Source organism: Anthonomus grandis, chromosome 2 (genome assembly GCF_022605725.1).
Source record: "Anthonomus grandis grandis chromosome 2, icAntGran1.3, whole genome shotgun sequence".
In the NCBI taxonomy this organism is placed as follows: Eukaryota; Metazoa; Arthropoda; class Insecta; order Coleoptera; family Curculionidae; genus Anthonomus; species Anthonomus grandis.
Window position 1 is genome coordinate 41,329,763 of NC_065547.1, and position 12,988 is coordinate 41,342,750.

A 12,988-nucleotide genomic window follows, 5' to 3' on the forward strand; every position below is an offset into this window, starting at 1 on the left:
ACACATCTCGTGAGAGTATAAGAAAATTAAGTGGGACAGTCAAAATTATTTGAACTCGAATTCTTTTCAACTTAAAATATTGAAAAAAAGTGTTTTTTATTTTTGCATTTTTTATTTTTTATTCAAAGTAAGTATTATTTATTTTTGCATCTATTTTTTGACTTTGACGTTGTCATAATTTTAGGTTGGAATGATTGTTGAGTAAACCAAAAAGAAAACGAAAGTTGATCCAAAAAAAATCCTAAATAACATAAAAATTCCTATTATATTGCCTGTTGTTTGCGTTGATTCTATATACCTATAGGTATCTGAACAAGATTTTTTCCGGGCATGAATTGTGCAGCGGCCTTAAGAACGTAATCCAATTCAGCCAAGAAAATTTCAAAAATAGTACAGAAGGGTTCAAAGTAGTACAGAAGGGGTGACGTTTAGTACGATCGATTATCAATCAATGATATCGATTAGCAATCACTCAACGATATTAGAATTTAGCCGGTAAAAACTGCGTTGAAAGCCTTTTCTGGATAGATGAGATCTAAGAAACTAGCGCTTTTTTAATATTATTTTTTTATAAAATTGTTAGTTAATGGATTAATCTAGACATCTGTAGAATCAATTTTTTGAAATCTAAATTCTAAACAGATAAAATATAACGTTGAAAATTACCTTAATTTTCTGTATGTCTAAGCATTGTTTTTTATATGATTTTAGGCCTAATTAAAAAAAATAAAACTACAGAAGTCTAGTTTTGTCCTTTCTGAATAAATATTTTAAAACCCCATATCAAAAAAACCTTTTAGATTCTTAGATCTCATCTCTCCAGAGAAGCCCTTTTTGGCCAATTTTCGCAGGCGTATGAAGCCTCTTTTTTTGGGCGACTCTCTGTTTGTAAGGTTGGCGAATGTGCATCTCACGTTATTTTAATAAATTGTTAAAAGTTGATCCAGAGGTCATAATTTTATTTAGAAATACTACCTACATATTTAATATATCAATACCAAAAGTAGATTATTATATTTTATTTTCTGGTTTTTGGCTTGTCTTTTAGTTAGCATTTTATTACTTCTATGACTGCACAATTTCACCTGGCCGAATGAAACCTTTAAAACGAGGTATTTTATTAAATTTGTTCTTATTCTAATTTAAAATCATAAAGCTATCTCCTCCCTCTATTAAGGTACCTACCTAGGGGTTGCTGGTTGTTGATGCCGGGTTAATTCCATAAGGTTGGTGAATATAATAATATTGTATTGTCATAAGACAAGAACCCAATTTTTGTATAACATTTTGTTACAATCGGTTAAGTAGAAGTAGTTCAAAAGTCAAAAAGTGCAATATTTGAAACAATCAAAATGTACATATATTTTAGATACGGGCTAAAGATGAATAAAACTGTTAAAAAACAGATTTTATTAATACTAATATACCTAAAATAACTCAATTAACGTATCACCAGTAAATCTATCTAAGTCAAAACAACCATCAGCTTTCAATCTGGAAAAACGTTTTATTTATTATACAGGTAATACAATTTCAGCGATGGCCTGATGGGGCCACGGGGCGATAAGGCGACGGGGCAATACCAGTGCGCTCTATCTGAAAAGTTGTTACGTAGACTCTTGTGCGTAGTCAATCCTCTCGACCCGGGCCATCAACAACTCTGATGCATCTCGATGCGACCCAGAACAAAAAGATAGGCGCCTAAAAAGGGAGTAGAACAGCAACCTGAGACCGGCAAGAGCCTCGATGCTAGCCCGGATTAAACAGTGTAAGACATCAATCCGACCAGTCGGTTCCTAGATGCGACCCAGAATTATAAAAAAAAGGCGCCTAATCTCGACAAAGGATCTATTTAAAAGACCGGCAAGAGCAGTACAAGCTAGTCCGGAAGTACAGTGTAAAACATCATACCCTGGATTAAAGTTATTAGTTTAAAATTAGTAAATTGGCTTTGAATGAAATCGGAATTAATTAAATTTTTATATTTAATTCCGTCAACATTGCTCCAATGTTTCCTCAATGGCCACCCTGTACAATATTAAGAAAGGACAGTATGTTTGTCTTTCAATTGTAAGGCATCAAAATACCAGCTTTGCTTCGTTTAAATGTTTGATAAAAAACTGCTAACGTTTTTATTTAATAATAAAGTGGAAATCGTATAATCGTGAAATTGTATGATATTCATAACCAAATAAAAATGATAACACTTACTCATTAAATAGCCAGTGGGACAACATATTTCCACTGATTCCCACCGCATCCCATTCAACATTGGACAAACCAGCCACTTCAGAGTAAAAAGTTCTGGTCAACAGATGCTGTAGAGCATGTCCGAACTTTTGGAACAAGACTTTAACCTCTACAAATGTTACATTAGCATTATACATATCTAAAGCAACGGGCAAAACCCACCAGGAAAAGTCAAATGTGACTCCATTTCACCCTGCGGCGACTCAAAATTAAAGATCAAAGCAGCCAGTGGTTTCGCTTCAGTTAACTGACTTTTATTTTGCATGGCGACCATCCAGCCCGAGTTCGATATTCTTAATTTGTCTTCCGATCTGGCATATGGGTCTAAGTAAAATCCTGCCACTGGGGCTGAACTGTGCGCCTCAAATATGTCATAGAATCTGAAATATTTCAGATATAATTGGTATTGTTTATATGATTATTTTTTTACCTGACGTCTTTATGCCAAGCAGTTACTCCAGTTCGTGTTTTAATGACGATATTAAATAGTTTTTCGCATAATTGAAACATGCCACTAAGAACTGTATTCAATGGAAAATAGTTTTTTAGTTGGGCCTCATCGTAGTTATATAGGGCTCGTCTACGTTTCCTTCTCCAATAAGGTATATCCCATAATTCTAACCTGTAAAAAAACGTATTTATAATAAGCAGAGATTTAAAACTACTAATAATTTACGTATCAGTCTTGAACCCTCTCTCATTCACAAACTCCAGTAAGTTCTGCAGTTCCTCATCTTGTGCCGGTTTCGCCCTCTCCAACAACAAATGTAGCACTCTGTCAACTTCAGCTTTGCTGCCCGCCATTTTCGTTTCCATTGACATATCCACATACGTTTTATAACCTTAAAATAATGTCTTAGTTTTTTTCAAACAGGGCAATCATTACTATTACCTAAAAGTTTAGCCAATTTATTTTTAAGAAAACGCATCTCCTCCACGTGTAAACTTGTGGAATATTCTCTATCGCCCGCTGTGGAGCCCCTAATGACGTCTGCCCTCCACAATGCCCATCGGATTTCTCTGCTGGGACAATGTTCCATTAAAGGTGTAAATACGTGAGGGGCCAAGGTGAATTTCCATGGGCCGTTCATGTGGAAATTTGGATCTACTGCGGTGGCCTTAGAATAGAATCGAAAGTTATTTAGCTTTAAAGATAGTGATATATTTCACACAATCCTAAGGCCTCCTACCAAGACTCTCTGATAACCAAACTTCCATAAAAAAAGATAAATTGCTAAATGCACTGTAAAAGTTAAAGATAATCTTAAAAGGAGCATTAATAGAAATGATCGATAATAAAGTACCAAGAGATCTTCATCTCAAATTGCAAACACTGGAAATTTGCTATCAATACGCATGGAAATGTTATTAATAAAACTAAGAATAAAAATAGAGTGAGATTACTTCCCTGGGGAGCACTACTTGAACTCCATAAATCTGATGTATCTACCTAAATAGGAAATAAAGAACTCTACTAAGTTGTCATTAAAGCCCAATATATATTGTTTTTTAGAAAGAAGTCCATCCTATTGAATAGCTTAAATCTGCGTAGATTCAATCTTACTGATATTCTTTATGTGTATATTAATTCTTTATTTGTATTTTATTTTTTAATGTAATAACATTTCAAGTATGGTGATTAATGGTGATCCTTAAGTAATAACTACAGTATTGTGCATAAATATAGCAACAAGCAATGTTTTCAAAAATATTATTTGCTCCTTTATTTATTCCATATTATTTCTTTACTTTTAAGTACACGCCTCTGTATTATTTATAAATATACTGAGATATCATAAGAATGCCAATGCAGAGTAAGGAACTTCATGTTTCTTTATTTAGACAATGTGCATAAATATAGCAACATTCTTGTTTCGCATTTATTTTATCAGTTAAATATTGATTTACCTGCTGTAAAGTTGTTATTTTTGAATCTCAGAATTAACTTATAATGGGTCGCTCAAAAACTGTGTCTGGTGATGTAAGAAAAATTATTGTGGAGCATTCCGAAAATGGTGTTAGGCAGAGTGACATTGCAAGAAGCTTACGGCTTCACAGGTCAGTCGTATCCAGAGTTTGCAAAAAATTTCGCAAACAGCTGCACCAGCGCACTTTCCTGGGTAGACCCAGAAAAACAAATTTGAGGATGGATAGGCAGCTGCTACGAATTTCCAAAGAAAATCCTTTTTTGTCTTCTTCCCAAATTTTGGCAAAATTAAAAGAGGGTGGAGGAGTAAACCTCAGTTCCAGTACCGTAAGGAGAAGATTACTTGATGCCAACTTACCTGCTCGTCGCCCCGCCAAAAAACCGTTACTCTCAAAGAAGAACGTCAAGGCTCGTTTTCACTTTGCCCAATCTCATGTCCACTGGTCTGTAGCTGATTGGAAGAAAGTCGTATTTAGTGATGAATCTAAATATAATTTATTCAGGATTGATGGAGTGATGTACGTCAGACGCCCCAGTGAACAAAGATTAAACAAAAAGTACATTTGCTCCACAGTTAAACATGGAGGGGGAAATATTCTTGTATGGGGATGTTTCTCGTCTCGTGGCATGGGACCCATAGTAAGAATAGTGGGCAAAATGGATCGTTTCATGTACAAATACATTCTGCAAACACATTTAGTGCCATATATGGATGAAGTCATGCCAGTAACAGCTATATTTCAGCATGACAACGATCCAAAACATGCTTCTCAATTTGTTAAGAGGTGGCTATCCGATGAAAAAATAAATGTAATGGTCTGGCCATCTCAATCGCCAGACCTAAACCCTATAGAGAATTTATGGCATTACATTGACACCAAAATCAGGCACCTAACATGCTCTAATACAAATATTCTCTTTGAAATAGTGGAAAAGGCTTGGAAAGAAGTGAACAATGACTATATTATGAAATTAATTGAGTCCATGCCAAGACGATGTGCAGATGTTATAAAGGAGAAGGGGTACTACACAAAATATTGAATTGATTTTAATTTAGTTGGGTTATATTTTTTTTAGAATCAAAACTATTTTTTGTTGCTATATTTTTGAATAATAAATTTGCATAAAACAATTTGGTGTTTTATTTATTATGATATAAAAAATATGATAATATGAAAATATAAACAGGCTCTAACAATTCTTGTAAATAATATATAAAACCTTACTTATAAAATATATACTAAAAGATATATAACAGGAAAGTTCAATGTTGCTATCTTTTTGCACAATACTGTATAATACTACTAAACTATACTTGACTAAGCTTAATTTAAAGAGTTGGCTAGGGTACTATCTTAAATTGTTGCCCTAGCCGAAGACTTAAACTGATCTGAAGAAGTGAGAAAAAAATCACAAATTTTTGCAAATCTATTCTGTTAATAGAAACATTTAGTAAATAGGTTGTTCCGCACAAGGAATATGGAGAAGCACCTGAAGGATACAGGTAAGTGGTGTAGACATTTCAGACTTCAATATCATTCAGAATTTTAAATTTAAGACAAACAACACAAAAGTGCCTTATGCTTAATAAGGAGTTAATACTCAAATAGGATTTGATCTCGGAATAGGTAAAATCCAGGCCTGACTTCTTAAGAGTGTATGGATCTTTTGATTGTTAATAAATCGAAGCAGCTTATTTATAGTATATTCAAAGTGTTCTGGCAATGATTTGCACTAGAAATACCAGAATCAGCTGTCATTCAAGAAAATTTGTGACCTGAGAGCTGAAAATCATTCCGAGTGTAGAGCACTTAAATTTGAGTAATCAGTATTTGATCTAGATTGTCTGCATCATCTAATAACTAGAATTTTAAATTTGGTAGAAAACAATTTTAAATTCTGTATAATAACAGAATCCATAAGAGGTTTTCAACAGTGGCATTTAAGTTATCATTGAACAATTATAGAGACAATTGTATAAGAATATGTTACTTGGTAAGAACCATTTCATTCCAACCATTCCAGACCAAATTATTAAATTCAGGTGAAGTGGAATCAAAGTTGTACAGCAAAAGTCGAGAATTCGTCATTGAGCTGTTTTAAACCTAGAAAAGTAAAAGTGTCATGTACAAGGTTTTCTTTATCAATTTATGCCTGATGTGCATTATGGAAAAATGATGTTAGGTTGGTAATTCCAAGCATATTCCCGCCTCACTCTTTTGGAAAAGTGCTGTCTTGAAGATGCACTAAATGCAGAAATAAAATTATATAGAAAACAAACAGCTTGAAGTGGTACAATTCATATTGTTTCAAATGTATTAATGCTTCCATAGGTTAATCTATCTAGGAATATGCTTGTCTTATCTACAATCCATATTATTCACAATTCCTAGATATCATAGAATAGATTCAATTCTTACAATAATCAATTGCAAGCTCAAAATACCTATAGAAGCGAGTGATTATGATTTTTTACAGAAGTTTTTTGAGTATTGTTTCTAGATGTATATTGCATCCATGCAATAGTACTAACCGATGTTAAAGTGAATTGTCCTCTGATTGATGTCAATCTTGGTATTGCAAAGACTGACTTTTCATCAGGAATATGTTGACTTTTCAGAATCAGTTGCACTTAGACAATCAAATGGGTCAATTTATATCAATTTAACTGGTCTTTACCACAGTTAAGACTGGTTAAATTAATAATTAGTAATGCCTAAGTTAATAAATTAATAAGAAATTAATAATTAATAAGATTGTTTTTGACTACATTAATTATTGATATTATGTTTAACTGTATGATTATATTGCTAATTCATAATTTAAGGTAGTATTTTTAATTTATGTATTGTGATATTAAGATGTAAATGGCAATACCATATACTTTTGTTGTGGCCTTTTAATAAATTAATTTAATAACCATATTTGAATAAGTCTGTATAATATTCAGTATTAAATTATTGTTAATGCTTTTACCTATTCCTACTATCTGCCTAATATTCGATATGACACCTGAATATTTTGAATATTGTCTTGTAAGGTGTCACTTTGAAAGAATACTAGTATGCCATAATAAACCTAGTTGCATTTACAGAAGAAACAAAGAGCATCATACACTTTCCAAGTTTAATACTGCAAAATAGGAACAAATTATTAAAGATGAAAAAATTGTTGAATTATGAATATGTAGGGATGTGAGCAAATTTTGCTGACACGGTCATATTGAAAATGACGGTCACGTCATTTATTTTTATGACACCGTCGTCATTTATTTTTTATCAATTAAAATCTTACTGTCGCAAAAATAAATGACGGTCATAAAAAATAAACGACCGTCATTAAGAAAAATGACAGTCACAAAAAATAAATTACTGTCACAAAAATATCAGCTGATTTTCAATGTTTACTGCTTAAGACAAGCTGCAACCTGCTTATTACATTGGCTTGGCTGGCTTGCTTGCTTCTTCTCGCGATCGGCGCGTCAATTCAGTTGTTCGGCAGCATTAGTTCAAGATGAAATTTGGTCGATGCTAGCAAAGGCACTTTATGCTACAGGTCTGCCCTTAAATATAACAGAAAATATATATTGGATAGACCTTTTTAAAAAAATCAGACCGTCCTTGACGTTGCCTTCACGTTTTGTTTTATCAAATTCGCTTTTAAATGCTGTATTTATTCAAGTTGAAATCAAAGTGACAGATAATTTAACAAATGCTAAAGTCCTGGGCATTCAATGCGATGCATGGACAAACATAAGGAATGAGAGCATAATTAATTTTGTTATAACCACACCCCAACCTGTTTTTTACAAATGAAGAAAGTAGACATACAGGTGAGTACGTGGCAGATCAAATAGAAATGGTATACAATGAGGTGGGAATTAACAAAATAATCGGCTTTTGTTCAGACAATGCCGCTAATTTGAAGAAATCTTGGGATTTGCTACAAAGTAGATATCCAGACAAACCAATTTCATTTTACGGTTGCGCAGCACATACACTTAATTTATTGGTTACTGATATAATGAAATTAAAGACCACAGAAACTCTTCTTAATGCCTTGAAGTCCATAATAAAGGCAATAAAAAATAAATCGTTTTAACTTCTGGATTTAAAAGAATTTCAAAGGAAAAGCAAAAAGGTGAATCCTGCACCCTTAAACTTCCAGTAGCAACAAGATGGGCTTCCATAGTTACAAGTTTTGAGAGCCTACAAAAAAACAAAAGCACTCTTCAAGCAATCGCAATCACAGAAGAGTATCAAACATTGCTTGAAAAAAGGAATAAACATGATATTCTTGATGATATATTCTGGACGAAAATCGAAAATTTTTTAACTTTATTACAACCAATAAAGAAATGGATTTTGCATTTTAAGTCAGACATAAGTGCAACATTAGTGAAGTAGCTGTTGCATTTCATGAAATTGCTATTGTTTTTGAAAACCAATTGTCTACCTCGCCCTTATTGAAGCTGGAGGAAAAAAAACTAACAGAAAGTCTACTTGAAAGGCAACAGATGTGCCTTAGAGAAATACACTTTGCTGCAAACATTTTGGATCCTCGATATAAAGGTAATTTTTTTTGATACTTAAACAAAACTCAATACCTAAAAAAATGAATAAACTTAAAGTAACTTAACTTTAATATGTAGTTAAGTATACTTTTATACTTATAATTAAATTATAAGTTAATAATTTTTTTGTTGAAATTGTAGGTGGGTTAACTTACATCCATTCTGTTGCCATGTACTTAGATTATAGCAAAGTACTTGAAAATTTAACCGCCTATAGGAGCAGCGAAGGTTTTTGGGGATCAAAATTTGTGCAGGATTGTGAAAAAAATGTTAAGATTTTACCTTTGATATACTGGAAAGGTATTTGTACTGAAATGCCACTTCTACATGTGGCAGAAGCTGTACTTGGCATGCCAGCTACTTCAGCAGCTACTGAGAGAACTTTCTGTTCTTACGGATTTATACATTCTAAAACCAGAAATCGTCTAACAACAAAAAGAGCTGGTATGCTAACTTATATACATCACAATCTAAAACTATTTCCTCATATAATTTTGAGACTGAAGAAGAAGAAAATTACAAATTTTAGTTAAATCCAGTTTTATTACCTGCCTTTATAATCATTTAGTTCGAATTTACATATTTATGTTATTTTTTAATAATACAACTTTGTTTTATTTATAAATATTTTTTATTATGAGAATTTAATGTTTTGTTTTACGTTGTATTATATTTTTTTGTTTGAAATGTGGGTTTTTATTGCTATAATAAGTACCTAGTCTGATATTGAAAATCAGAAAATATAAATGACAAAAATTATAAAAATGACCAATAAATGACCGTCATTTTACATCCCTATGAATATGAAACGTTATGAATTGCAAAAAAAAAATCAGTTGATGTAGATGAAGATGAGTATAAAAAGATAAAACTGTTGCTGCTTGATGAAGAAACAAGTGAGGAAGAACAAATTATATGTAAAAAAGGTTAATGTAATTTTATGCAATTCTCTGCCTTAATGATTGTTCAATTATGTCTAATAAATTAATATAGGATTTCCTTACATACCTTTAAAAGGTCTTCAGGGAAGTCCCTAACAATTGTCCTATCAGTAATCAACTGTGAATGTTGCCTCAGACCAAACTCAATCTTAACTTTATACGGTTTCTTCTCTTGAATCAATTTGTTATAATCATAGTTAAACTTTTGATGATCCTCCTCGCTAAGTTCCAGACCATTTAATTTACCTTCAAGTGCAAATTTCTGTAGGACCCTCTGTTGTTCAGCAGATCTTTGCTTTTCAGTCGAGATATCTTGTTTAATAGCAGAATGGATTTTTTTACTAGTATATTTAGCAGCTCTTGCGCGACGAGCACGTTCATGTATCGCCGTATAGGTTGATGTGGGCATCAAAGTATTGTTGCCCAGATATAAAGTCTTTGACAAGCCCCAAGTTGTCTCCAAGGGGTGCCCCAACGTTTCAAGGGGCTCGATTATCGATGTGATTGCATCCTCACAAATTCCGTCATCAATTTGTTTTTCAATGTCTTGCACACCCACCTCGAAATCCAAAGCCTGTTTGGCCATGGCTGCTCTGCAGTTTTCAATAGTGATTTGGTTGAATTTTGGCAAGCCATCACTTTGGTAGAGCGGGTTCTTTTCCGGGTTCTCCTCTCCAATTTCTGGAAGTCTAAATGATTGGCGTGGTATTATATTTAGTAATTTAAAATTGTATTTATGTATAAAGTACTTACAAAACAACGAACCCATGCTGCTGGCGTATTGGATTATATAGTTGACGTGCACAAAGGAGAGTTCTGCCGTAGCGCACAAACGCCATTCCAAAATGCGTCTTTTAAATAATTAATAAAAAATCGGAAAAAAAATGTTGCTACCAAAACATAACCTCTTTTTATTGCGGGTCACGGACTGTGGTGGAAGAGAAATAGTCGAAAATGACAGTAATGACATATGAACAGTATTGCGGCTTGTTTGAATATTATTGTACTAAAATTGTCATAATTGTACTAAACCGGCTTTGAAGGTTATTTCACAATAGTAAAACAATTATTTCTCTTACACTTCCTTAAATGTAATTAGTTTTAAAATGGGTAATAAGAAATACTATTTCTTACTTATTTATACAGGGTGTTTCAGAACTATGGGATCAAACTTCTGGGGGTTGTTCAGTGCAACAGAAGAATCCATTTGAGTATACGAACCCATGTCCGGAAATGCGTCACTACGCCACTACGGCCCTAAGAAGCGTTAAAATTTAAAAAAAAAAAAAAATTACCTAAATAGGATCTGCTGCATTTATTTTTACCTTTTGTACATGATACCATAACAACAATTGTTTAAAATCAACGCTTATCAATGTCAATTCTCAATGTCACGTTTAAAAATTTTATAACTTACAATTGTTAAACATTTATTGCTAATGGAAAACTTTACCAATCAAGAATTGGCGGATATGCATTTGGCATACGGAGCAACAAACTGCAATGCACGAGCAGCATCGCGGTTGTATCATGAACGTTATCCCGAACGACAGCATCCTGGATACAAAAAGTTTATTGCGGTTCTCTGAGACAGGCAGGTTTAAGATCAAGATGCATGATACTGGTGTTGCTCAAACCGTAAGAACGGTCGAATTTGAAGAAGAGGTGCTTCAGCGAGTTGCCGATGAACCATCAAATAGCACACGTGACGTCGCTAAGAATATGAATACGAGTAACGCTTCGGTCTGGCGGGTACTACACGAGCAACAACTCCATCCTTACCACTTCCAGAAAGTTCAAGGTATGACTGCAGCCGATTATCATCCTAGAGTTCAATTTTGTCGATGGCTTCTGGATCACATCATTGCACAATCAAATTTTTTATGATATGCTTTGTGGACCGATGAAGCCTCTTTCAGAAGAGACGGTATTTTTAATAGTAAGAATAGCCATGTTTCGGACGAAGAAAATCCTTATGCAATTTTTCCAAGAAAACATCAGAATCGTTGGTCTGTCAACGTATGGGCAGGCATTGTTGATGATTATTTAATTGGGCCATACCTTCTACCGGAACGGTTAACAGGGCCTATTTATCTGCGTTTCTTGGAGGAAGTTCTCCCAGAGCTCCTTGAAAATGTTTCACTAAACGTTGGACAGCAAATGTGGTTTCAGCATGATGGAGCGCCGGCTCACTTTGCTGTACAAGTACGCGAGTATTTGGCTCAGCGGTTTGGCCACCGTTGGATTGCCAGAGGTGGAGCAGTTTCTTGGCCTCCTAGGTCACCCGATTTAACGTCGCTCGATTTTTACTTGTGGTGACATGTAAAGTCTTTAGTCTACGAAACTCCAGTAGAATCAGAGCTAGACTTAATTGGACGAATAACAGCAGCATTTGAAATCATTCAAAACGAGGGTCAAATTTTTAGTGTAATCCGCCGAAATCATGTGCGGCGTTTAAATTGGTGTATTGAGGTTGGAGGAAGACATTTTGAACAATTGTTGTGATGGTATCATATACAACAGGTAAAAATAAATGCATCAGATCCTATTTAGGTAATTAATATTTTTTGTAAATTTAAACGCGTCTTAGGGCCTAGTGGCGTAGTGACACATTTCCGGACATGGATTCCTATACTCAAATGGATTCTACTGTTGCACTGAACAGCCCCTAGAAGTTTATCCCATAGTTCTGAAACACCCTGTATTACAGTTTAAATAACACAAAATAGTGAACTAATAGGGCAACCCAGTGACATATGAACATATACAGTGCATCCCAAAAGTTATGTCTAAATTCATTTAAAATTCAGGGGTGTGTTCGAAAAAAAAACGGTCGGACCCGTCGATTTTTATTCCAAGTTTCGCATTTTTGTACGTGAAGTTTGTATATACAGGGTTGCTCAAAAATAAATTACGACTATCAACTTCATTTTTTCAAATGAAAGCACCTTTTTTTATTTCATCTTTGAATTTCGTGTCAAATTCTACGTATGTTTCATGCATCATGTCCTATACCTAAAGTCAACAGTTATCGAAAAAAAGACGATTCATTCATATCGAGGTATAGGATATATGAGTAGGTTTACATGTGCATACTTCATTATTCTATTATTTATTTAAATACTAATAAATAAATAAAATTGTGCTTATTTTCATCTTTATTAAAATTAATAACGAAACGATTGAGGATGACCGAAACAATTTTAGTTACCCTTTGAAAATTAATAACAATAAATAACACGAATTGACATTACATGATAATAAAGACGCTCACATTTGAAGCGGCACTATCCTGTG

General features: G+C 33.6%; 1 protein-coding gene across 1 annotated transcript in view; it reads right to left on the reverse strand.

The window, feature by feature from the left end:
* Positions 1-10,635, reverse strand: part of LOC126750647 (uncharacterized) — a 15,129-nt gene extending 4,494 nt beyond the window's left edge. Inside the window, exons 1-7 of the mRNA XM_050460314.1 lie at positions 10,445-10,635; positions 9,759-10,380; positions 3,143-3,368; positions 2,927-3,092; positions 2,681-2,872; positions 2,413-2,630; positions 2,212-2,359 (exon numbers count right to left, since the gene is read on the reverse strand). Of these exons, the coding sequence (XP_050316271.1) occupies positions 2,212-2,359; positions 2,413-2,630; positions 2,681-2,872; positions 2,927-3,092; positions 3,143-3,368; positions 9,759-10,380; positions 10,445-10,530 (1,658 nt within the window). The 5' untranslated portion in view covers positions 10,531-10,635. The remainder of the gene's footprint in view (positions 1-2,211; positions 2,360-2,412; positions 2,631-2,680; positions 2,873-2,926; positions 3,093-3,142; positions 3,369-9,758; positions 10,381-10,444) is intronic.
* Between the last annotated feature and the right edge of the window lie 2,353 nt (positions 10,636-12,988).